General features: G+C 38.6%; 1 protein-coding gene across 5 annotated transcripts in view; it reads right to left on the bottom strand.

Moving 5' to 3' along the window:
* The window catches only part of RNF111 (ring finger protein 111), a gene marked incomplete at its 5' end in the record, with an annotated part of 37,264 nt that extends 10,509 nt beyond the window's left edge, over positions 1–26,755 (bottom strand). For 2 of the 5 annotated variants that reach the window (XM_084267767.1, XM_084267768.1), the window contains 9 exons: positions 672–798; positions 1,538–1,684; positions 4,402–4,753; positions 5,524–5,773; positions 6,494–6,816; positions 7,666–7,863; positions 10,654–10,817; positions 16,510–16,636; positions 25,882–26,755. In XM_084267767.1, the coding sequence (XP_084123893.1) occupies positions 672–798; positions 1,538–1,684; positions 4,402–4,753; positions 5,524–5,773; positions 6,494–6,816; positions 7,666–7,863; positions 10,654–10,817; positions 16,510–16,636; positions 25,882–26,755 (2,562 nt within the window). The remainder of the gene's footprint in view (positions 1–671; positions 799–1,537; positions 1,685–4,401; positions 4,754–5,523; positions 5,774–6,493; positions 6,817–7,665; positions 7,864–10,653; positions 10,818–16,509; positions 16,637–25,881) is intronic. The other 3 variants (XM_084267769.1, XM_084267770.1, XM_084267771.1) reach the window with 2 other exon arrangements.
* Positions 26,756–27,305: the final 550 nt, after the last annotated feature.

Genomic DNA, 27,305 nt, shown 5'->3' with positions numbered 1-27,305 from the left:
CAAAATTAATCCTTTGTTAATGCCAGAGAGCTATGCTATTTTCCTTGCTTTTCTGCCACAGATTAAAGAAAAAAAAGTTATATGAAATAGGGGACTAGCTTACCCTCACAGTTCCTGCTGTAACACTTCATGTCCATGCTATATAGCACTGCATGCTCTATACTTTGTCACACAGCATTAGGTTGACAAACACCAAATATTATTCAAAAAGAACCAAATCTCTAGATGGAATTCTAGTTGTGCTGTAAACACACTTCAAAAAATAAAGCACCAGTGCTAATGCTCATGCACTGGGCAGAAAGTCAATACCATTAACAATCCAAAACTCATTGAAGAAGAATCTGAGCTTTAAAAATCAGATGCAGAGGGTCAATGCATTGCAAGGCAAGCGACAATTTAATTCAAATGTGTTTCATTTTACCAGAGATGAAGTTAGAAATGTTAGTGTCCTAAACTGTTTTCTCCTAGTGCACAGGAGGCTGTTCTAGCTCCCTACCTGGGAAGCAACATACAGAACCACTATAATTATTTTCTTCTTCAGTTGAGCCTCTAACTTTTGCAGCAGTGTACACACGTTCAATTAAATGCAGAAAACCTTAAAATAGTTTTCCTGACAGACAAAATAATTACAATGACCAATGATCATCACTTTTCATAAGCTATCTCCTTACCATTAGAGGAAGAGTCCCTATTTGCAAATGATGAAGTCGAGGAGGTGCATGGTAGTGGGTCAAGTGAGGATGCAAGGGCCCTGGAGGGTAAGCAGCTGCAGCCACACCAGCTTCAATTCCCAGTTCCCTGTAACATGAATGAAAGTGGCGTTACAGCAAAGGCACATCCACAATTCCATTGCTTTGGAAAGCATACAACACAGCACAGCTGTGCCAGATTTACATAAGGATTTTTTTAAAGCTTATTTAAACTTTGCTAAAGAATAATCTTAATCCTACCACAATTAAAAGTTGTTTTTAAATCAGTTATGAAGGTTTAGTACAGTAAGTCACTAGCAATAGCTCCACATTTATTGTGCCCACTAATATTATCAGTGTGGAGTCTTCACTGCAGCTCATGCTGGGGGAGCAGCATGTCTTCCCTACAGGTTATTATTATTTTTTAAAAACCAATAAATATATTGCAGAGCTTAACTGTAACCTTCATGAGTGGGCCTGATGCAACTTTAAATAAACTCAGACAAAGAGAATAAATTACTCCTCCAATCCAAACCTCTATTTTACAAAGAACATAAATACAAGAATAGTCTTCAGCAATGTTTTACTTGCCTATTTTAAAATCAGTTATTTAACTATCTAGAGTCAGTAACACAATTCCATTTCAAAAGCAACTGGTAAACCCCACCCCGTCCCCGAAAAATATTTAAGGTATAGAGTACTCAAAGTCATATCAATGTCTACTGAGTTTTACACTACAGGTGCACACAGCACCTCCTAAAATGACAGCCAGCATCAGCACAGTGATTAGCACATTATGGGCTTTTGTCCTGAGAACCAAAGGATTAAAGTGGTGCCTGATTACTAACCAGGCAGATCTCTCTGGAGCTTGTCGAGGATGGGAAGACATTGTCTGAGGCACATGGATGTGATGCCCGTGGCCGTAATTGGGATGCATTCTGTGGGGGTGGGGAGGAGGCCGCTCGTGCGCACGTCTGGACAACATAAAACAGCAACTGTTAATGTCACATTCTCATCAGTACCAAGAAAGCAACATCCATGATCAAAATGTTACAGACTGAGTTACTGGAATGCATTTAAAATCATAAACAAACCCGACCCTCCCCATACAGTATTGTAATTTCTACTGTGATCTGCCCTCACTCGACAGGCATCCCTACAGAGGCATTTACTCCTAACCTCCAACTGCAGGTAGGAAAGCAAAGCCTACACAACAGACATGTTGAGATTCAGAGTCACTCACAGTTTATTTCTATGCCAGCAAAAGTAATTGGGGAAAATTAATACACTAATCAGAGGACATTTATCCTTGAAATGTTTATGTCATAGCTGAGTAATAAGAGCACACTGCTTTGTCCATGCCAGCTGGTAGAGAACAGTTACAGTTGTGGAGAAAAAAATTAAAATCTTAAAACCAAAACATACTGGCTGACTCTATTTTCCCAATTCCCAGTCACAGAACAAAATTTCCCTTGCCTTCAACATGGAAAGCATTTTTTAAATTCAACCTATAAACTTGGATTTTGCCAACAGCATCACATTACTTTCAGATTTAGGACCACCTAGAACTACCAGACAGAGCAGACTAGACATTTTATAAATCTACATGTCTAGAGAAGTGAAAAGTTACATAACAACACACTCTTCTAATCACTGTAAATTGTCACTTCACCAGAGAAATCTGCCAAGCTTCTACAAATTAAGCTCACACAATGGTACAGACCACCAGGCCTACCAGCAGAACCCACCCCTAGTCTCCCCTCCCTTCAGCTTATCCACTAAGTATGGGGAAACACCTGGGAGAACGTATTTTAATTAAAAAACCCCAAAACACTTCTGTAGGCCCATTTTTCCCAAAATGAGTCATGAAATTGTTTCTATGAACATAAAACTCCTAGGATGCCTATCCCACAATCTTAGTCTAGAGTGGGTGGTCAAACTTAAAACAGACTACATTTTGTGGCTGATTCTGAGATCCTAAGGAAGTTATCACTGCTGTAGCCATACTTGAGACATGGCAGTGAGAACAGGACTCTAACCATTCTCTACTGCCAATCCTGAAAGAGTCCTATATTGTTAAGACTGAAGGTGTACAAGCCAGACTATCCCATATGCTATTACTAGAAACAAAGGACAAAAACACATTCTAAGAACACTTTGAGATGCTGGGCCATGGAACAGAAAGGACAGCAATCTGCTGGCAGTTTTAGTCTGTGTGTTAAATAAAAGAGCAAATATACACAAGTTTCTGGTTGTCAGAGCATAATCCGATTTGTATGAGGTTGGGCCAAGGCACATTACTGATTGTGCATACAACTGGCATGAGAATCAGTGGGAAAAAGACCAACCAAGGGTAGAACAATTTTGTATCATTACAAAAAAAAATTTAAAAAGGCACCTCCCTCCCCCATCCTACAGAGGAACCTCACCAAGCAAAGCACCACTGACCTGAGAACAGTGACTTCAGAGAGAATGTCACACAAGTACCTATTATTGACATGTGACTACAGTTTCTATATAAAGAAAATTCACTAGACTAAGAAATGCCAATATTCACATTTCCAAACCCCAAACCACTAGAAGGTTTCCAAAACTGGTCAGATAGTTACCACTACTATTTGTCCTTAAAATGATACCATGCTCTCTCACATTCATTGGTTTGAATGTCCCAAAATTAATTTCTGGGTATGACTGCACCCTATGCCTGTGTGTTTAGGTCAGGCTGTTTAGAGGTTATGCCATTTGCATAAGGCTGAGAAAGCAGGGTCATAGATGCACCTTTACTGGAAGCAGGGGGAAAGTCACATCCCACTTCGTAAGCACTCACTGCCTATAGGTATCTCTATAGAAACTGCCTCAAAAGTTGCAGATAAAACAAGCTGCTACTTAAGCATTAACTTCTATATCAGTTAGTTACCAGCAGAATTTGTCTAACAACATTAGGAGCAACAATTAGAGAGCTCATTCTTGAATGTCTTTTGGATATTTAGAAGTATTGTCTCCAGAATACCAAGCCAGTACTGACTCAATTTCTGTTCATACTAATGTCATGGATCTTGTTTAGCAGTAACAGCAGCACCTCAAACAGTATCACCGAAACTACACCTCAGCACTGGTCACATTTGCACATACCTATTATTCAGCCTCTTCCTTCTCTTCTAAAGACATCAAGGCATAGTAAAGCTAGGTAAGCATCTAAGGTTAAATCTGAATTCAACCTCATAAACAGTCTCTTATGATAAACTGTTCATTTTACTTTACAGAATTAGCTAGATAAAGAGAATGTTAACAGCATCATCAAGGAAAAGCACATTTTCAAGCAGCAGATTTGAAAGAAGCTTATTATATACTTCCTAGGCTGTCCAGCTTGAAAAGGAATTCCTGCCTGTTATCTTGAGGATGAGTAAGGGACAAGAGAAACATAAACCTCCCTTCTCTTCCATCCTCCCTCATGCCTTACCTGGAGACGCTGCTGAGATGTAATGGAATATGTTCAGTCAATGCTCACGCCACTGTGGCAGTATCTAAAGGCACTTCTTACCATGGTTTACTACTAGCAGTTCCTGACCATGCAATTAACACTTACCCTGGTTTACTACTAACAGTTCCTAACCATGCAATTAACAGTTTGAGATTCACATACAACATTTTACAAACCTGAGGGAAATGCATTATATGTTTAGATATTGTTCTGAGTACATTTGTGACATACGTTGGGTGTTGCATCATTCTTCTTCTCTGGACCTCCATCCTCTGGATCACTTCATGAGGATGTAGCCTCTGTGCCGGAGGTGCCGTTGCAGGGATGTGATGGGATATAGGCTGGTGTGTTGCAGGAAGATGCTGTGGTATTGGAGCAGCTGCATTGGCTAAAGGATGAGTTGGCGGTGGAGGTGGAACAGGATGAGAAGATGCATGAGCAGAGATTGAAGGATGGAAGGGATGCACTGGATGAGGGATAACATAATCTACTTGAGGTGGAGGTTGTGGTTGTGGAGGAGGATTACCATGAGTGTGAGGACATGCAGAAGCTTGATGGTGAAGAGGTCTGGTCAAAGAAGCATCTGCAATGGAAACATCAGGTGCTTTTAGTTTGGTGAGTAGCAGGTTTTATTTACATTTATTTTAAAAAGTATCTTCACACAGGTGCTTCAATATTATTATACCAACGTAAACAGTGGGTGCATGGCAATATGTCTTTATGTGACTTTTAAGTAAAGCGATTTGAGAAGAAACCCACACTTTCTGCAGCCAAAAGTATTCCACTTGCCAATGTTGGTAAAAAGAAAACAAAATAAAAATCTGTGGGACACATAGTGAAAAAGGTATACATGGTAAGAAATTTTACTACAAGTTAGCTAACTTTAAAAATCCAATCCTCCCTCCAAGTCTGTAGAGACAATAACATCAAAAAAAGGAATCAAAACTAAAAAAATAAAAAAAAATTAAAAATCACAGTCAAATGAGTTGTGTTTCAGAGCTTGTTCAAGCAGAACTCGCTGGGGGGATTGGATGGAGATGGACCAAGGGGGGGAAAAATGAAAAAGCATTTCTAAAATACAAGGGAAGTGAGAAATATTCTCATAGTAAATACACTTTTTAAAATCTGAGTGTTATTAAGGTCACTCAAAATAAATTTTTAACTTCCCCCTGATCCTGTTCAAATGGTCTCCATAAGCTGAACTGTTTAATTACATTTATTAATTCCAGGTTTGCTAGGCCAGTTCTAAGATCAAAGCAAGCAGATAGTAAGAGTTTTCATACGTTGTCAGGGAAACTGTTTTCTTTTGATTTCCTTTCCTTCCCCAGGTACCCAAAAATTCCCAGTACTTACAGGGAGAATGCATATAATGCCGACAGGAAGAGAGTGATGCCTGAGGTGGCTGGGGCTGTGGCTGCGCAACCATGCTCGATCCATATCCATCTATTGTTATTGACTGGCTCGGGCCAGCACTGGCCTGATGCCCATAAATTGCAGTTCGAGATGAAGAACCAGGACAACAGGGGTCAAAAGCAGACGTTCCATGAAAAGCACCACTTCCATGACTTCTTATACCGCTGCTGCTTAAGTCTACTGGCAATGCCTGTTGTGTAAAGAAATCATCTCTTTTCAAGCAATTCTTCACACACTGAAAACAAAAGTCACCCTCAAATGTATTGTGATAAAAATAGAAATGCTGTCACAAGCAACCAGGATGCAAATTTTTAAGTTTCATGGCTTGATTCTAGAACATTCTTTAGATATGGTTAATAAATCTGTATTCCCAAGTTTTTAGATCTGGTGAGATACACTATATTCATTACACCAGACCATGTAAAACACAACAAAAACACTATGATGGATAAACTATTGTTCTGTCTTACACTTGTATTGTTTTAGAGCTGTATTTTTAGTTACTTAGCATTGGTTTTTAAGATGCTCTTTCAGAATAGCAGCCTTTTGCAAACAGAATGTCAGACCTGACTTTTTTCTTCCCTTAAAGCAGCTGAATTATTTGCATTGCAAAACCGCTATGATCAGCGGAGTACATTTCAAAGTATCTATGCTTGGTTTGCTTAACCAGCTACTACCATCTTACAGTCGTCAAGAGGCTGTCAGCTGCCAATGGCTGCTTATTGAATTACGACTTTCCTGTCAAATTTCTATTTTTTGGTGTCCATATATTTTAGTTCAAATTTTGCCTTTTGTTTCCTTCTCTAACCCCTGCTAAAGGACAAGAGAACAACACACGATTAATCACCCGATTCTATTCTCTATCTGTAACAACCTGAAACTGCGAAGGGAGAGTCACAAGAAGTAAACGTGCCTGGTCATGGTAGCTGGTGCCAGAACTGCTGCTTGCTCCACACGTTGCAGGCACTGCAGGAGGCCTTTCCACAGGGCAGCTGGCGTCACTGAACGAAGGCGACAGTGGAACAGCTGGGTGAGGGTTGTGGTGGTGATGGTGGTGATGTTGGAAGTGGTGGCCGTGCTGCTGAAAGCAGCTTGTATGTGGGTGCCCCAGTGCATGATGAGTCTGTGAAGGTCCTCCACAAGGAGAATGCTGAGGGCAGCACGATGGCAACCTTGGCATTGCCTGAGGGCCAGTTTCCAGTGTTGTATTAGATGCAGTTCTTCTTGTATCATCTTGGAGACAGTTAATATTGAAGTGAAAGAAATTAGTAAAGGTGATCACCATGAAGCAGTGTCTTAGATAGAACAAAATAATCTTCCTTCACAATTAATGAACTGAAACGTATCTAAACCAAACCAAAACAAACTGGATTAAAAAAAATAGCCATGGCTATCACGTAAACCAAAACTGGATGGTTCAGATGAATGTACTCAGGGAAATCACTAGAGAACACCAACTGACATTCACCTTATTCCACTAATTTAAGATATGTTACCAGTATGGAGAAAAGATTGTCCAAGTGGTTAGAGGGCAGAGACCTCAAGGTCTTGTGCAACTGTGGTCAGCTCAGGTTTTTTTACCTCACTGGACTTGCAAACAGGGGTGGAGCACCCATGTTTCAGAGATCTTATGAGTGCTGCCTGTATATATAGCTCTGTCATAGGTCAGTATCTATACAGATCTGTATAAATGTGCTTTTGGTAATTACAGGGGGTGGCTCAAGGAATCTAAATACATCCTTCACTTCCTTATAACACACAGTAAAAAAATAATCCTTCTAAACACACTGCAATGGAAGACTCAGTTCCCTGAGAGCTACATTCTACCTCCTCAAAACGCCAGGACATGGTTCATTAAGCATAACTGAATCATTCCAATAGATGAAAGCAGAAGGCTCCAGCACAACTTCTCTCATCCTGAGGAGAAATCAATGCTCTTTTTCAGATTCCAGTCCTCTCAGTTTATTATTGTCATGTTCAGTACTACCAGCTCACATGCCATTAATCTAGAGAATTAACTTCCTCTATCTCCTTTGTCCCAGAAGCCAACACAGCAGTTGAAAAAGCTCTCTTATTCCATACCTCCAGCTGAAGTACCAGCGGTGCTGCCACTGGGAAGACTAGAAGTCATCTCTGGTGCTGCAGAAGGCTGGCTGTTGAAGACGTTTGGAGCTGCATCAGAGGCCTGCTCTGAGGTAGACGTGCTAGAACTGTTACTGGAAGCAGAACTCATGACCTGTGGCTCCACTCTAGCTGACGTGGTTGGCACAACGGTTGGCTCTAGCAAAACAAAAAGGTTTCATGTTTTTTAAGCTTTAAAAGCTGCAGGGTTTTTAGGTTTTTTTTTTATCTGATGTTGCTAGGTTTTAATTATCTTACAAGAAATTCTTGATTCTGGTCTTGCCAGACGCTAGGGAAGAGGCAACACAGCCTGACAGGTACAAAATACAGAAGTTAGTGTGAAAAAATAATTCTCTTTTCTTTTAAAAATCAACTCAAGTTTTAAGAATATAAAATCAATCCACATCCAAATCTGAAATTTATTTACTGAGTAAAATACTAGTAGAAAGGAAATTAAATTACTTTTATATTCAATGACTTTGTTTATATTCAATATATTCACCAAATATTTACAATGAAAATATTTGCTGAAATCTTTCATAAATCTGCAAGTGAACTACTACGATTCTTACTCTTAGCATTTTTAACACCTACAAAGCACAGAAAGTTTTTAGATAATTACCCAAGAATAATACAATTAGTATCTACACTAGTAGTACCACCTTAAAATCATCAATTACTCTAGATACATAGCATTAGAAGGCAAGGTGAACTTGGTTTTAGTCTCAATACACATTAAAAGCAGATTCATTAAAACATTTATCAAGACATCTGTTAAAGGTACGTATGGGTTTTTGCATCCTCTAAAGGTAACAGTAGGCAATATATTTAATTGAATCAAGGGAAACACACCAAACATTTGGTAGATCTTGTTCTCCACTACACAACTGTGAACAGGCTAAAATTAAAAAAGGTACTTGGTGGCATTATTGAAATATAGTTTTTAAAAAGTCTGCCTTTGACTGTAAGTTTGAAATTTCTCTCTAATTACTGACAAAGCAATAACATGACTAAGAACATGAGATACCATAAAAGGAAATAGAATCAGAAACAGCTCAGGTTTTTTTAGTAAAAGTGTCTGCATGAATATCAGAGGGGAAAAAAAAGCAGCACATCAAGACACTTCAAATACTTCCCTTGCACAAAATCTCAAAATAAAATATGACTAGTTTTCAAGATTTCTCTCTATATCTAGTAGGTATATCAGACATTCAGCAAGCAAGGGAATACACATACCTCCTTCCTGGCAAGTCTTCCAACTTATCACATTAAAAAAACATGACCCGATACCCACATCTAAATTCCTTTGGATTTTAACATGGCATTCCAATATATTCACTTTAAGGAAACTGCTTTGGGATAAATGTATAGCTATTTAGATTCAGAAAAAGCAAATATATAAGATGCATAGCCTAACAGTGACATGTGGCCACACAGTGCTCCAGACTGGACGCTAACACCTCCAAAGGCAATCCTCCAGTCAGACAAGTCTCAATTCTGCCAGCCTCCATCACCCTGCTAGCCCCTTACTGTTTTGATTCTCCATCAGCAAGAGAGACAGTTGTTTCTCCTTCCCAAAACCAGTAAAAGCCAGTTGGCTTGGACAATCCCAAGCTACTAGCTAAGACAAATTTAATTTCAACACACTTCACAGAAATGATTATTCCAGGAAGATAGGAGGAGATAGGATTCTCATGCTCATGGAGGTAGTTAGCAAAGTTTTTAAGATCAGTATCTTTGTATGGAGCTGTAAAGTTATGATAAAGTACATAGCTGCATCCTAACATGGTGAATTCAGAATTTTTTTATCATTTTACACTAGTTCAAGAGTGAAATTTGATGCTTAAACACAGAAATAATATTCCCGAAATCCTCATATTAGAAAGGTATTTCCTGGGGGGTGTGGGGGAGAAACAGCTAGTCTTCAATATACACATTACAGAAGCAAAAGTTCATTGGGCAATAAGCTTTTCTCAAGAATTTGGTTTCTGAATTTAAGACTAAATTCTATAATCTGAGTCTGAAGATTACAGCAATAGATGCCTACTCTTCTTCAATGACAGAGATGCTGGGATTTTTCACAGTAAATCCATAAAGAAAACAATCTATATATAAACTAACCCACTATCTTCCTTAAAAGCATCAAATCACCAAAATCAATCCCAAACCCTTCCAACTCTCCAACCCACACCAAAAATCAAGGAAACGTGAAAAATCAGCTATTGCAAGATAGCAGCTTGCAATGCACCCAGGGACAGACCACAACAGGACAAAACTGCTGTTAAACATTAGAAGTAGCAGACACCCAAGAAATCCCCAAAACCACCATCACCAAAAAATAAACCTGCAGAGGAGTACAGAACTTTGGTTCTTCCTTCTCTCAACTTCTGACAATACCTGGAATTTGCTTTTATGATTTTCAGCAGGAACAGACTTATTAAGTGCCAATAAGTTTTAATGTTAGGAAATAGTGAAAGGTTACAGCTTCAGAAACTGAACATATTTTAATAGTTCGGGGTTGTTAGACGGGTTTTTTTTCTTAAAAAAAAATAAAAATATTCAAAGGACTGAAAGAACAGTAACTATTCTAAAGGATAGTCTGTGACAGATTTGCCTTTTATAGTGTTGTACTGAAGTAAGTGCATATTTTTAAAGAAGTAGTTCCAACCTGTTCTGTAATTTCTGCCTGGTGAGTCAGCCCTCAGACACACACCCAAGTCTGTTTTGGAAGAAAAATTAGATCTAGTAGACCCACTGGGAATGGCTAAAGTTTTAATGTCAAAAGGAAGGCTGCAAGAGGATTTTCTGACAGGCTTAACATTTGTTTAGAATTGAGACTTTTTCATAGAATGGTATGTGATAACTGATGCAATTAATTCCACTCCCCTCACACAGAGTGATCAACCTGCTACTGAAAAGGAAGACACTTCTGAGACCACTGCAACTTACCATCTTCATCCACTGTGAGGTCCACTACTTCGGCTGCGTTCTGCCTGAGTGGCTGGATGACTGTGGAAATCCTGCTGCGGCTCCGCTGCTCCTGAGGTCGTGCAGCATGAGAACTGGAGCTCTGGCCCCAGTGTGACCTCGTGTGTCCCAGTGTTGAACGGGACCTTAAAAAAAGGGAACAACTTCATTATTGACCTGAATTTTGCTATTATTATATTTTTCTCCTTGCTATTTGAGAACCTGCATGAAGGATTTTTTTTTTATTAGAAAAGCTTTTTGTTGCTATTCTGCATTCACTAGATGTCTACTTACAAACATTGCTGCAGCCTTCACCAGATAACACAGGGCAAATACCCAACAGGTAGAGTTTAGAGGTCTTTAAACAAGTTCCTATGAAATACAGACAGGTAGCTTATAAAAAAGTTCACTGTGAAACCCTACAGCTACAGTCAGGAAACAACTATACCTGATGTTATGTTTTAACTTTGTTTATAGTAAACAAAGTGTCTTTGAACCCTGTAGTATTCCTAGCTCTGAATAATGACAGAAGTTAAAGGTAACAAAAATTCGGTAACACTGTTCTTTTGCATGTTAACTTCTGACAGAATATTTTTAGAGGATAATTTCTGTACTTTAATTTAAATTTCAAAATGTCCCAAAAGTGCAAAAATCTCTGGACTTTTCTCTCCTGAACATTACCACCTCCACTCTCCTCTAAGAACAAACACAGCTTTGTCTAATGCTTGAACTTACATGAAATGTAAGGAGAGAAAATTGTAAGTCTGCAACCACACTTCAGGAAGAGATGGTTTTACCTCTGTAGTGCAATGCCTCGCACCCACTCTATCCCATTCACCCATACAAACCTAAACACTCATATCAATGATGCTTTGGAATTAAAGGAACACTGTCCTTAATTAAGAAAGGAATATTTTTTACACTCAACACCCTCTGACTCTCCAGCATTTACATAAATTAAGTTCCTCTTCTTTTCCTGTTCCGAAAACAATGTACTCAGACCTCAAAAATCCAGAGGAGGAAAATGTGAAGGGAATGACTTCACTAAAAACAAACAAAGCCCACTTCACAAATCACCATGGAGCTCAGCCTACATTGCTGTTCTGCCTCTTCTCCCTCCACTCCTGTCTGTGTGAAGGGAGAAAATAACAACCACCGGTGTATCTTCCTGTAGCACACGCTTGCTGCAGCCTTCCCAACAGGCTCACACTCCAATCCCACTTCAGTACTCGCTGTAGTTTAAAGATGGGGTTGGATCAAAAAGGCACACTGTCTTTAATGTTTGGATTTACATAATGTCCAAATTGATCTCTGTGTGCTTTGTGTGTGTCCTACTAACACACCAGAATGAATTTTACCTCTGAAGTCCCTTGAAAAATTTACTGTTACTCTCTGGTGACCCAAGGTGCACTTTGCTAGTAACAGGAGAGATTAAGGTCTCCCCACCTCCTCCATCTTCTCCTTCCTTTCAGCTAACTAAGAGTCAAAGTTCATGGGAGCACCTCAGGTTTGGTAGTAAAGGAGAAATTAACTGTAGAAGGGTACAGAGGATTGTCAGTCTTTACTTCTCCTACAGAAAACTCCAGCTTCATATCAAGCCCAGTACAGGACCTACTATATCTATTTTGGGGTTTTTATGTTTTGTTTTGTTTTCAATGCAAGCAGTAATTTGACAATGAGGATTTTATTTGGATTTCTTCTTGCACAGAGAAGCAGCAGGCAACATGATAAAGCATCACCCTAGCAATGAAGAGAAATAAGGCCTAGCATACAACGCAACAGTGAGCCAACCTTCATGGGTTTTTGTGAATCATGCCTTATTTCAAGTGAAAATGGAGGTGGAAACAAAGGATCGCTGAATTGAAAGTGTCTTAAAGCTAGGACTGCTGCTTGAGACTGCACTTTATGTTACAACAAAAGATTTCCTTCCTCTATGCTTTGAAAGCAGCCCTATCTTGCTAGAGAAGGGAGGAGAGGATAATCACGAATAAATAACAATTCCTTGACAGAATATGGTGCACTGGACACAATCAAGGACACAGAGGAAGGAACTAACACATGGATTTCTGTGTGTAATTTTCTCAAACTTGAGGCTGTTTGCAAGGTGAGAAAAAGTAGCAAGTTTCTATATACATATGACCAAGTGCAGATTTCATGTGCTACCAACTGCACCTCACCAGTGACCACTCAGAAAACAAGCACAAGAACATCTTGATTTTACAAGCCAAATAAAAATCAGACTAATTTAACCAGCTCCTGTAACAAAAGAACCAAAGGGATTTAGTCATGAAGCTGTTGGGTAATTTCTTGGTTTAAATTATGAGCAAGATTTTTGGGTCTGCAATTCTGAGTTGTGGGATAAATTCAAAAAAACTGCAGCTTAACATTTCCTACTCAAAAAGAAGTCTGAGAAACAAGTGATTTTCATTGGGTTCATCAAATTTCAGAATAGTCTCTTCAGGACTGAATGAAAGTCAGGGTTATTCATTCATAAGCCCTCTCCTCAATTCTCCAGAAGCAAAATGATAGGTATCCACTGGACAATTTGACATTGCTGCTGAAGTATACACTGTGTGGGTTCGGATCAAGCACTGTGTATTTATTGCTGAGCAATGGGGTCCCTTTACTGCCTTTTCCAGTTTGCTGCCAGTCTTACCACACTGCCTTACTTTCAGGAAAACAGCAATCATCCAAGTAGGATTTCACTAACAGAATGGAGGAGGATGACAATAAAGAAATGCTGTAAGGGAGGCAAAACCCACCTGAATTCTTAAACCCATACAATATTACACATAAGACAAGAGACAGCAAAGCTTAAAAGCAAGGACAAAACTGTACTATTTGCTGTCATGACAAGCAAGGTGGGACCTGTAGTTACCAAAACATCTGGTTAGAGATGCTGCAGAAAGAAACCCTATTGTTGTCTCTAACTTTTCAAAGACAAAACATAAATTTTGAGTTTAAGAGGTCCAAGTGTGTTGTCTGGAGAATGTTGGTTTCCTCTTTCTGCCAGTGGTTTTCTTTTGATATGACTCAAAGGATGATCCAGGGAGAGAGAGATTAAACATTTCATTAATTTTCTTTCCTTCTTTCTGATCTTTAGTACTAAAATGCCCAGTAAGTTTGTATGCACACTCAGCTATCAGCTGCTGACTGTCAGGTCTTTGCAAGCACATTCATACACATAAAAAATAATCTCTGAAAGGAATTGATACACTTGAATACAATGTCAGATTTACCTGTAAATTACAAATAAATTAAAATATTCTTAATTATCTACAGATGGTGACTTCTTTAAGCATTTAAAAACCCCAATGGTTCTGTTCTTCCACATAGGAAGACAGAGAAAGCAGGTGGATAAATACCCCAGCCACAAATTCTTACCACAGCCTAAATTTAGAGACTGATATTAATCTTCTTTTTATTAAGGTCAAGACTAACACTTCATAATTTTAAGGTTTTTGATACTGTCAGGTGTAAAGTTGCAAATTCCCTGAAGAACACTTTGCATAAAGACAGATGTCAAAGTGTCAGCCTCCAGAATTAAGCAAAGTTTTTCAAATCTAAAAGTCTTTTTCATTAGTATTGCTCTGTGTTCTGTAAGAACATCATATACACTGCTATTTAACTAATAGTTTAGAAAAGAATCCAAGAGTTCATTCCAGAGTATTCAATGTCTGTAATAAGCATTACAACGCTTGGCCTCAGATTTCACAGTAAAAAGCCTGCAGTGCTATGGAGCTGTCAAAAGAGGTATCTTCAGTTCTGCATTTCTGATTTTACTCTTTTTTTTCTTCCATGAAAGAACACATTTTTGCCTTTAAAAAAAACCACAATAACCTCTCTCATCTAGACACCAGTTATAAAGAAAAAAGTAACCACACTTCATTCTAAATGCTATTCTGGGTTTGATAAATAACCATCATAACATTCAGTTTGCTTACAGCATTTATACTTATAATTTTATACTGAACTATCAATTTAGATGCCCAAGAATTGCCTTTGTTCCTCATGTTGTGGTTGACAAAACTAACATGCTTAAAACACAGGAAAACCTGCACAGGAAGTACTCTATGTTCAATATCTAAAAGACTAGTTTAGACATTCCTGACATTTCAAGCTCGAGACTTGAATTTAAGACTCTTGCTACTCATAGCAAACTTCCTGGAATTGTTTTCTTTCTGCATTTAAAACACAAACAACAAAACACCACAACACAGAATTATTTTTTCCAATACAAAATAAAACTCAAATTATTTCTTTAATCTTCTCAAAAAAGTTTCCAGCTGAACATTTTCAGTGATGTCTCAGCAGTTAAGAGCAAGCACAGTAAAGAGCTGAAAGAGCAAAACCATTGGAGCAAAGTTGACCGTTCTGTTATGATCTTAAAGAAAGATAATCAAATGCCTCAGGAATCTGAATGTTGTCCAGTCTAACAGACCAAAACATTTAAATTCATAAGAAACTGCCCTTGATCCAATCTCTTTCTAATTTAATTCACCAGTAAAGACAACACTGACATCCATGAAAACAAACGGGGTGTGTTTGCTGCTGCTGTTCTGGCTGTAGCATTACAGAAGGTAAGGGAAGAATTTTTTTTCAAATCTTTTATGGCTACTACACAAAACATTTCTTGCTGATGCTAGAAAGTTCAAAAGGCATGTTTAAAAAGCATCTAATCTGGCTTTAATCAAGTTTGAATTAATGTTCTATAAGCACTGGCACTTTCATCTAGCCTTGTATTTCTAACACTATAAAGCTTTACATGCAAGTTGTAAGAGGCTAAAGCATGAACTTGATCTAGCTCAAGTCTTTTCAAGCATACATGTTGTTTCCTAAGTTTTATTGCCTAAACTCAACAAAATACATTCATGTGGATAAATCAACTATTTCTAGAAACATGTTTCTAATCACCTCTAGGCAGAGCATCTGTTGACTCTGCAGCTTTTGTTTTCTTTTAAACATAAGGAAATACAATGAAACATATTGTTGAAATGAATTATTAAAATGTTGATTTATCTCATCTCTTCCCACTTCCTCTTTGCTATGGATTTGGGCTGCATATGTGAGTATGACATCCTTTATGTGTCAAGAGTTTAACAAAAAACGCAGTTACTTCCCAGTGTTCACAAAATCTACATATGTGCACGTTTGTCTTAAGACATAAAATTGGTTTGGTCAATGTGATATTTATTACAATATACATTATTTTTGCAGGGAAAAAATTAACTTAGAATTGCATTAGGGAAGGTATCTGATGACAAACAGATGCAGTATTTTTATAATTTACTGCATATTGTTCCTTTGTCATTATTTTATATATATATAAAATATCAACTAATTCTTCATATTCAACAATTTTGACATCATGTTCACAAATATGAATGCATATGTAACAGGCAGCCACCTCCAGCAGTCCTATACAAATATGGCACAAAACTTCCAGAAAGGCATGGAAGAACAGGAAAGCATACACAGCAGCATTTTAAAAATAAAATAAGGTGCTTTCCTGAGAAATGTTCAGCTAATCCCTACGTAGTCAACTCAGCATAAACTTCCTCTCTCTAGGAACTCATTGTACAGCTTTGTTTCCAAAAAATCTGCTCATCAGTCAAACTAACAACCACCACCTCAATTTCAGATTAGTTGAATTGGCAAACCCATGGTTTTGTTTTTGTGTTTGGTTTTTGTTTTGTTTTTAAATAAAATAATACATACTATGCATCCTGGGTAGAATTTCTGCGATGTTACCTTAAAGGTTTTTAACAATACAGAGCCTTGTGACAAGCTTACAAGCAAGCACAACTGTGTATTAATACTGACAGATGCAAGTCTTACCTGTAGCTTTCACCAACTGTGACAATCTCCACTTCACTATCTGTTGAGGTAACATTTATTTCTTCATTAGCAGTAACCTGGGGAGTGGAGGATGCTTCAATCACCACAACATCTTCATCAATACTTCCTGAAGATGAAAAAGGAAGAACAACATTTGTATACTTCATCTATCTCAGGCACTGTCATTGCAGGAGACCATTTTTTCCTAGACTGTAGAGAATTTCATGACATATATCAAAACATCAGGGGCAACTGTCAGATAATGACTAAAGGGAGCTTTAGACTTTGGGATTTGCAATTTTGTTTTCCAGACAGCTTGGAGAACTTGGTCTCATTCAAGCCAGTACATCTTGTATGGACTGATTGTTCACAGCTGCTCTACCCAAAGCCAAGGTGGGGTAGGTTGTATTTTCTCCCCCAAGTATCAACATCGTTATATTTGGGGAAAAAAACTCAACACAAAACCACCAAAAAACCCCCAGACACCCAACCCAAGTTGCATTACTTATTTTCCAGTGGCCTCTGTTCCTGGTCATAATTATCCCCAAAGAGACTGGTACCTGAAGACAGAAAGGGCAATGCTTCCAAATATAGGAAATAGTTGACAAAACCAAGTCTGCATGAAAATTTTGGGAAAAACCGAACACATTACAGGATCTAAACCAAGAATTTACATGCTAGACCTGAAAATACACAGAGACCAAATACTCAAAGTGAAAAAAAGGCAGCTAAAGTCACCACCACATTCAAAAGAATGTAGATGTCATGCTTCTGATATCTTGTAAATCATGGGCAAATAAGCAGTAACTTCCTTACACAAAACTGCTGTAGCCGCTGCTGGGACAGAACCAGCCAGCCAAGCAGCTGGGGAAAGGTCAGCTAGAGAAAAGCAACTGGTTTTCCCCGATCGTTGTGCTTCAAACACGTGCTTCTCAGACTCAGAGTAAGTTTGAGAGCACTCCTGTGAGTCCACATGTTCTCAGGCTCCATACTTATTGAAATTAATGACAGGTGCAAAAGCAGGAAGATTTAGGCTTAAGTACCATCTCGTTACCTCTGAAAACAAATGGCACCTCCTTGAGGACAAAATCGTGCACCATGTAAGCCCAGCGTGCGTCGCTACCTTAAATGCTGACACAAGTTTCTCTCATGAAAGCCAATGAGAGTTCTCGACAGAATACCTACACAGTTCAGGTACTCACCGTTGTCACAGTTTTAAGAATTCATTTTACTTATCTTTTTTTTTTTTAAGTAAATGTTTAATCAAGATCTTATTTTATAGACCACATGCGAGTCAGACCGCAGAAACCATCAGGACTGTTACTGCACCAACAGATTTTATGACTTCCAAAGTAATAAAGAAAATCTTTAGCAAAATAAGTCAAAACTGTTACAAGTAAGATGCAGCATAGATAGACTTCAACCATACGCTATGTCCCACTGCTCAGGCTCTCTAATAGCACCCTCCCAAGGCAAAACCACAAACTGCTTAGGTTTCATCCCATTAAGCGCTTTCCTGCACATGGAGCAAAGGATACAAACTTTTTTTTAAAATAGAGCAGGAAAAACCTCCTCTAAACTATGTAAATATTTGTAAAGCCTTTGGTTAAGATTATATTGGTAAGGAAAAGCCCTCGAAGTTATGATCATACACAATTGGTATCTCCCCTTTTTAAAAAGAGCTTTCAAATGAGTTCTATTAGAAGCACACCAAGGGAAAAGTACACGTACGTGAGCATCACTCACTTCAAGAACAACAGTCCGAAGGAACATATATACAAATGAGGCAATCAGCCAAGGCAAACCGGTTTCATTATGTTTGTCTGAACAATAAAATGTGAAGATTTGCCATTCAGCTAACACAGGCAACACTGAAATAGCATTCCTAACCCTCATCCACAGGCAGACACCAGCCTTGTACTAAGTCATATAAACCCCCAAACTCTCGCTGTTCACAGGGCTTACCCTTACTTCTCATACATTACTACAAGGCAGAGAACAGAATTTTTGAAACTTCACAAGCAGAATCACACTAGTTCATTCTGAATTAGAAAAACTACTATGAAGCAGAGCAAAGGGTAGTGTTAAGAGGGAAATCTCTGAAATAATCTGTAAAAAGGAGGTCTCAGAGGCCAGTCCCCTTGACAGGCTGAGAGGAATACAGGGTGGCTGCAGCACACAGCAGTCTGCTGGTTTGAACTACTAAGGCTAATCTTAGCAAAGCCATGATGTTTGGCAGTTCCACATAATCTAACTTTGCAGGTTAAGTTCGTGTCTGAAGGTGAACCTTACTAGTATGTCAGTCAGAACAGTTCAAGGTGGTTTAATTTAATTTAAGAGTGCACAACCAATAAAGCAGAAGGAAACTCTCTTTAGTGAGATGACTGACATAGAAAGATAAAACAAATGCATTTTCAGAGGTTTTGCTATATTGTTTCTAAAACTAATTGCTCAAGAGAATTTTGAGGCACTCCAGTGCCTCAAATATTTACCCCACATGTCAAACTCTTAGGAACCCTCTGGTGAATCCAAGGCTGCATGTTAGCAGGAAACAGCTGAACATATCTCTAAGATGTCAACATGGGAATATACCTGGTATATATACACATACTTGTGAAGAAAATTTATTAGGAATGGCATAAACCAAACAAAATTTCAGTAAATTCCAGTTCTAATGTTCTGCATAATTTACAGAACACACCAGCAGGCAAACCCACAACAAAACAAAGTCCAACTCCAGAAATATACTGCATGAAAGAATACCTGCACATCTTTCTCAGTATTATGTTTTACCCTGTGGCCACTCCACAGAATGGTTTTATATAGTCCATCATGACAAGGTATACTTCGTTTGTTTGCTATTTATACACTAACCAGTCACCTGCTGTCTGGAATGAACTTCAGGCAAATTTAATCTTACTTAAAGTATAAATATGAATACTTTACTCATTGGTGTATCATTTAAATGATTGACCCTGTAAGAGAACAGCTAAATCTGTTTAATCAGAGTCTTCCTATACTAATTCTACGCTCCTGGAAGGTAATCTCCCTCCAAGAAGGGTCACTGGACTGTCAGGAGCAAAGTAGTTATGCATATCTATGGGAGGTATATTGTACTGCTTTCAGCATAATACCTATGACTATTAAACAAACAGAAGATTATGCTCCTGCAGCTATATGCTACTACTCTGTCATCTCTGGCATAACAAGATGCAGAGAGGAAATTATACCCTGTTTGTGACTAAATCAGCCTTTGGGCTACCACTGACTCAGTCTACATTTTATGAGATGGTTAAAAATGAAAATTCTGCTGAGAATTACAGCAAGATTCCACCCCCACCCCCAATTCACAAATAATATTTTATACCGTATGAAAATCACCACATTTTAACATTCAAGTTTTGTATATACCAACAACTCAGACCCATCAACAGCAGGTAAAAATGTGGTTTTGTATGACTAAATCAGTAAGAGTCAGGGACTGTTTTGCAGAAGCTTCTCCCCCCTCTTTTAAGAGCCTGTTTTATGATAGAAACCTAGTGCTCAGCCAGCCTAAGAAAGGGATAACTACACTGGCCTGAATCCAAATTTGAAGATGCTCAAAATAATAATAATCCCTTATAAAACTGAAGTACTTTATTAGGCAGAATATAACTTAAAATAATATAATACCATGTAGCCCAATATGTAGATCAGTAAATGAGGATATCTTTTGCCTAGAAAGCTGTAAGATGATTTCAGAACCGTAACTGCCAGATGCTGTTAAACGACCATATGCAGATCTGGGAAGCAAGTTTTAGAATCCAATACTTTAACAATTGAGAAGTTATAAGCAGGAGACTAAGCTTTGCACAGTATAATGCATATAACATATACAACTACACTCTCTGCATTTTATATACATAATTATACTATTACTTAACTCTGAAAGATGGTGACATAAATCAGACATTAATCATCACCAACACAGGTACTCCACCAAGGACACTGGTATAGTATCCAAATTTATGTTTGACTGATTGTTGTCCTTCCTGGAAGGTATTTTACATCTATTTTGCAGTTAACATGGGGTTTCATATTATAAGTAAAATAGTGAAGGTGTTTTACAATACACATTTTGAATTCCTGGCTTTCCCTGGATCAGACCAAGGGCCTGCTGAGGCCCACTTTCTCTCTGCCAGCAGTCAAAGCTATGCAGAGCAGAAAATCCAGGCTGTAATCTTTAACTGAAACCTCTCACACCACCCAGCATCCACAACAAGGTTACAGGTGTCAGAGAGCACCTTCTATTCACTGCTCACTGACAGGTCAGTAAGTGTCTAATCCTTTTTCGAACCTACTGGTTCTATGTCAGGTGAGTTCAAGGTAACTACCTGGATAGCAATGCAGCTCAAATGGATTAAATAGTAATATCCTACTAGTGTTAACGAGCACTCCCTATGTCAACTTTCAAAATTCTTGAACTACATGTCACTGGCAGCCCGTGCTCCTGTCCCCTGCTGTACACACAACTCTAGGTAACCAACACCATCTTATGAGGCAAGCAGCCACTCTCTGGGACTGAGCAGATCACGTCTCCATTCCTTTTACCCTCATTCGCAGGGTGTGAAGGTCCTATAACAAAATTAGACAAACCAAACCGATTTCTTCTTCCCCTTCCTATCAGCCTCATGATTCCTGGGCACCAGGACAATTACTCCCTTTGTTAAGGGCCTTGGAAATCCCAGGCACCCAGCCAGCCAGGTGGTGTTGATGATCCTGTCTCTAACAGCTCAGAGCACAGCCTATACAATCAAGCAGCTACGATTCCCAAGTAGAAACCTGGATCAGAACTGCTGCCAGACAGTAAGAATTGTGAGAGTGGCCAGCAATACCCCCACCATCATGCTTCCTCCAAGGACTGAGGAACTCTTATTCTTCTGTATCATTTTCCAGTTTAGATTATGATTGCTACACTGATACAGCAAACTGCATATTAAGATTTAAACTGATCTGCAGAGGGCCCAGGTGATTACAATTATACACTGTATTATAAAATCGGTATTATGCTACTTCTATATTGTATTATACTGATTCTTCCTGTAGAAATGGCACATTTTTCTAATCACAAATTCCATGCCATATTAATCATAATATCCTGCTATGAAAATAAAGCTTTAACTGTAACAACTTAGTGCCATCGTAGTTCTGCCAAGGATCCTTAAAAAAAACCCTGCCTGTCCCCTTAGTGTCAGCTGACATTAGGTTAGAAGGTGACAGTTCTTCTATACCTGAGGCTTGTTTGTTATATACTTTCCAACAGCTGCACATGATGGGAGAAGTTTCCAAACCAGCCAAACTGCCCAGGAGCCTGTGCCCTGGAGGAAGAGAGAGCCAGAACACAGGGGCTCTTGTCCAACTGTGCTCATAAAGGGTAATCCAAAGCTTACCAACTCTTCTTGCCCAAGCACATACACCTCAGTCCTATCAGCAATGCCAGAGCAAGCCAATTCTACAAGTAGCATCTTTTTAGCACAGAAAGCTGCAGCAGCTACAGGGAAGTGCTGAACTGAATTCCATGCTGACTTTTACTACTGCAGCTACTGAAAGCTCCAATTCTCAGCAGACAGATAGAGCAGCAACGGCTCATGTCAGCTGCTCGCATAGCCAGGTGCTTCTTTCCACACCACTCCCCAGTTCTTCCCCAATCCCTCTCTAGCAAAAGGCATGGTAGCAAGACTATGTGTTTATTTCCTTGCCCACTAATACTATGGAGAGAAAAGCTCTGAATGACAAGCTGCATCAGTCACTGGGGGGAAAAGAGGGCATGCTGTAGTGTTCAGAAGGATTAAGTAACTGAAAAATAATCAACCTTAACAACAGGCAGCTCGTTTCACTGGCTATCTACCAATGAAAATAATCCGAACATCAAACTGTACACATTTAAGAGCCTCTGCCCTTTAAAATATCACGTCCATATTCCCCATTTTTGGAAGACAGACAACAAGTACGTTACAGGAATCAAGAGGCTGGTAGTGAATAGGATCAGTCTTAGCATTCTGAGCAGCTCTGGACACACACTGGAGCAGCTTCTCGTCGGCATTCCGCTCGAGGCCCGCCTCGCTGCTCGGAATCACACAGTAACACACGAGACCCTGAAGGAATTTTAAGCACTGTTAGGTGAAAAATTTATGACAATGCAAAATTCTACCCAGCTTCTGTTGTTGTTGTTGCTTTTACAGCAACCACTTCTTATTTCCCAGGGTTCACCTTTACACAAATCAGAGTACACAAGGCTACAAACTTACTCCAATTTTAGCTTTTGCTAGCTTGCCCTCCACAGATCCACTGCCTCCAAATGGTAACCCCAGCCCTTTAAATCCCAGCAGAAAACCAATACCTGTACAACCATATCAGAAAATTTGCATTACAACATTACAGAGATCCAGTTACAGTAAAAGTTGAAATCTGGCCACCTTTGAGAAGGAAAGTCGGAAGAGGTTTAACTCTCCAGGTGTGTATACAGCTCCCCCAAGGGTTAGAGAAGTGTTTCTGTGCAACAAAAAAAAAATCTAAATTTATGTTTCACAACAAAAATGTTGCTGCTTGCAGTCATTTTAAGCGTAAAACCAGTATTACAATTAAAAACAAGTGATCAATGTCCAGATTAACCACATGACTAACCTACTGAACCCATATTTGGTTAAAAAGATCTATTACCTTCATTTCTCACAATAGTAAGAAATAAACAATTTCCATAGCAGCACACGCCAATTACATTTCCTGGTTCCTGAAATGCACTGTATCTTTAGATAAACATCAACATTCAAAGCAAAGAAATATTTCATGGCATATCCTTTATACAAATTGCTGTTACAAGGCCACAAGACTAATCCTATCACTTTGATGTCTGCTTATTAAAAATTCAGTTATTACCACAGCTTTTAAAATGGGATTTTTTTTTTAATCCTCCTTTCTTAAGTCTGTCCTCTAGCACTTTTCCATATATGCTGCAGGCCTCATATGCTGAGCATAAGTTCTTTGTCCTTCAGTATATTCTGTAGTTTCACCAGACGCATATGGAACCTTCACGTGCCAACCTACAGCAAAAAGGTTCTCCCTAACAAGCTAGCAGCATTACTAGGAATACAACCCTTTCTGCATGTAGAAACACCATCATGTTTACTCACTCTACAGAGAAGTTGTATAGCTGTTTCTCCAGGTGGCCCCATTTCTGTCCCAATTAACTCAGTAACTAGAAATACCTTACATAACAGCAGAAAGCAACAGAAAGTGTTAATCACACTTTTATCTTACTAAGAGTAGGATGCTTAGACAGGAAGTCTGCCCAATTTCCCATTTTATCTGCAGTGTAAATAAAACGCTCAAAACCTTTCCATCAATACATATTTCCAATGGAAAAAACCAACACAGTATTCACATGCTCTAAGGCAGAATTACTTCTCAGCTTGCTGCTTTAGGCCTGAAGTATAGCCACCATAGTATTCTTTAAAGCATACCTTATTTCTGTTACAACTGATGTCAGTACTTTAATCTAAAATTAACTGGGGCAGAGTTAATCAATTTTTCATTCATGACAAGAGAATAAGCATAATTTCATAAATTAAGCATGCTTTTCCAGAATATAAGTTAAGCCATTAGACAATGCACTTCCTTTTCCACATAACTAGATAAAACAAATTGCAAGTTCCAGTCTTCCTACTATCAAAATAACATCACACTAAAATATCAGAAGTTACCTGAGCAACTTAAATATTCACTCATTATATCAATGTTTAAAGAGATCTTTCTCCAAGAAGGTTCTTCTGAAATGCTTATGAAAATACTGGATCTGTACTTCAAGGGAAATAAAAGCACTGAAGTGGTATTAATTGAATTTGTATTAAAAAAGAGTAGTAGAGGTTTTAACAGTTCCTAAAATATAGTAATAATTCTCTCTTTAAATACATTTATCATAGACAGTCACCTAAGAAGCCATAACCTACATTTTCTCACCCATACATAAGTTTCACCACTACATGGTGATCTGAACAGAAAGAGTCAACTGCCCTGCATCATTCTACAGTTACATGAAACTCCATCCCCTCTGAAAATGAGAAGACACTATTAACTTGGAAACAGAAGAATTAACATAGTACTTGCCCCAATTGGATTTTAATATGAACGTATTTATATCCCCATACATTATTTGAGCCACACCCTTCAATATGCACATTAAATACATCTTCTTTAAGCCTAAAAAAATACATTTTTGTCCCCACAAATACTCATTAAGATAGTTAAGGCAATGCAATAATTTTTTTGTTTCAGTTATTTATGCAGCATTCCAAATTCTACTTCTTGTACTTAAACAGTACATTAAAGAACAACACAGAAATTATTCCCTGCTACGATGTGTAACAAGCAATCACCTAGTCTTTAGAACTCTGGTTCTGGTCAAGCATAAATCCTTCCTAACTCGAACACAAACACTTCAGGGAAGGAAAAAAAAAAAGAAAAAACAAAGAAAAAACAACCCCCACAAACCCAAACACTAAGCCTCTACACCTGGCCTTTACTTCCAGTCATTCTGTCTTAGAGGAATGAGCAACAGTCTAAGCTACGGTTTCACTTTCCAAAACATATTTGTCACTAGGCAAAAAACATGGTTGCACAGATTAACCCTAAACTGTTTTACATATCTACTTCCCCATGCACTGAAACAAGAAACAGAAGACAAAACAACAGTGCAAACATTACTGGTACCAATCTTTGGACTGCCTTTCACTTGGCAAGTTTAAGATGAAAGGAAGTCCACAAAAATTGGTAGGTGGCAAAAAATCCCATGGACCTCAAACAAAAAACATTTAGTATATATACAATACTTTGCTTCTACAACTTCAGGCCTTAAAATTTTCAATTCTCATTGCAATACTAAAGCTACATTCAACTGAATCCTATTTCAGGCTCTTATCACAGTGACTAAACATTTTTTCTTTTTTTTTTTTAAAGTTGTTGAGCACAGTTAATAATGTACTATCAGATACAGCTAAATTCTGAAACCAGACAAAATTGTTATTCCCCCTATTACTTAAGAAAGCTATAGTATCTAAAATTTTTAATCTAATTCAGCAGCTTGAGGACAAAAAAGCAAGCAACTCCACAGCATGTGATTAATCAGATTCAGCAACCTCCTAGAACACTGTTTAGAAACCACGACTTTTGCCTTTTATATTCAAGTTAAAAATTCTAGATTTACTGTGTTTTACTGGAAGTTCTAAGGATACTTTTCTCATTAATAATTTATGGTGTAATGTTCACACTACTTGTAAAAAGCATATCGTACATGATGAAAGCTCATTCATAAGAAGTACCTCATGAATTTAGTTTTACCTGAAGGAACAGGCGTACTGTTCTGGTGACTTTCACCCGGTGACACAAATAAGTCTTCATCCACTTCAGTAGATGAACTGGAAGAAGATTCACTACTGAGGTCGTTCTCACTGGAACTGCTGGAGCTGGGCAGCAGGGCGTACTTCCTGCGAGCTAACACCTCCCGCTTCTTCCTCTGCATTAAAATCCGTTCTTTTTGGTTCTGTGTCCTCTGTGACGAGCTTGTTTTCACAAATCTCTTCCTATACGGAAGCCTCCTTAAAGAACTGTTGTGAAAACAGGGTCTCTTCATTAATAACTCGGGTACAGAGTCTGCCTCAGTCCGAGGCCACTTTTGCGGCCTGGCACTATGAGTTCTGCTCGTAGCATTCAACATTTCCTGAGGGTGTCTCACGGGAGCATCCTTCTCTTCATCAGATGTTACTGTGTCCGAGTCTCCAAAATGTAAGCTAGACGAAGGCGAAGAGATACAGTCACTAAAGGAAGAATCATTGTCTTCACTCTGTGTTTCTAGATGCTGTCTTAATCCTAGGATTCCTTGTTTTTCTTTATCAGGACAATTCTGAGTGTATGAAGGACCAGCCTGCTGGCTCTTGCGTTTTTTTCGCACAATGCTTTTGTCTTGGTCTGTACGGTTGCCATTCATGTCCTTCTGCTTTGGAGAATCACCACATAAGTGTGAGAACTCATTCCCTACTTTACTGGCAATCATCTCAACTTCTGCAGTGAAGCTTTTGGCTGCCCCAATAGGCTCAGGATTCAAGAGGATCCCTTTCAGATTCTCCTGTCTCTTTGGTGCATCAGAAGGAACTTCACTCTTCATATCCGCTTTTAGAGTATAAACTATATTACATTCAGGAGTCCATTTAGACATGGAAAGTTTCAAGAAAGGCCTAAAAATAAAAACAGATATGCATCAAGAAAAAGAAACAGCAGATTTTTTGAGAGTTGAACTAAGAGAAAAGTCATTTACTGCTAACATTAACCCCCTCCCCCCAGCAGGAAAAGCAAAACTGCAGTTAACTGAAATACAACTGTTCCATAACATTACAAATACTTCTTTGAGTTAAGACAGAACTTTGTAACTTGCACTGAAGGGAAGTTCTTGTTGTCAGTGGGGTATATTCACGGGGCAAATAGCAACATACGTCACCTGCAGAACGTATGGACATCTGTTTTGCCTGTGCTTAAGCACAGACATTTTGCAGACTGTGGTTTATAGAAGCTGCCTAAGTTTCAGCTAAATGGATCCAAGAGCCATCAACTAAACTGCATGCTTAAATTTAAGGCTTACATCTTCCTCTATGTCTTGATATATAGACAGTAATTACCTTGCACACAGTACATGGTACAGTATGGTGACAACTGAGCTATAAAGATCAGTTACTTCAAATTCATGGGTCTTTTCTGACATAAGAAATAAA

This window comes from Gallinula chloropus (assembly GCF_964237585.1).
Source record: "Gallinula chloropus genome assembly, chromosome: 9".
Classification (NCBI taxonomy): Eukaryota; Metazoa; Chordata; class Aves; order Gruiformes; family Rallidae; genus Gallinula; species Gallinula chloropus.
This window is presented reverse-complemented; position numbering and strand designations above follow the sequence as displayed.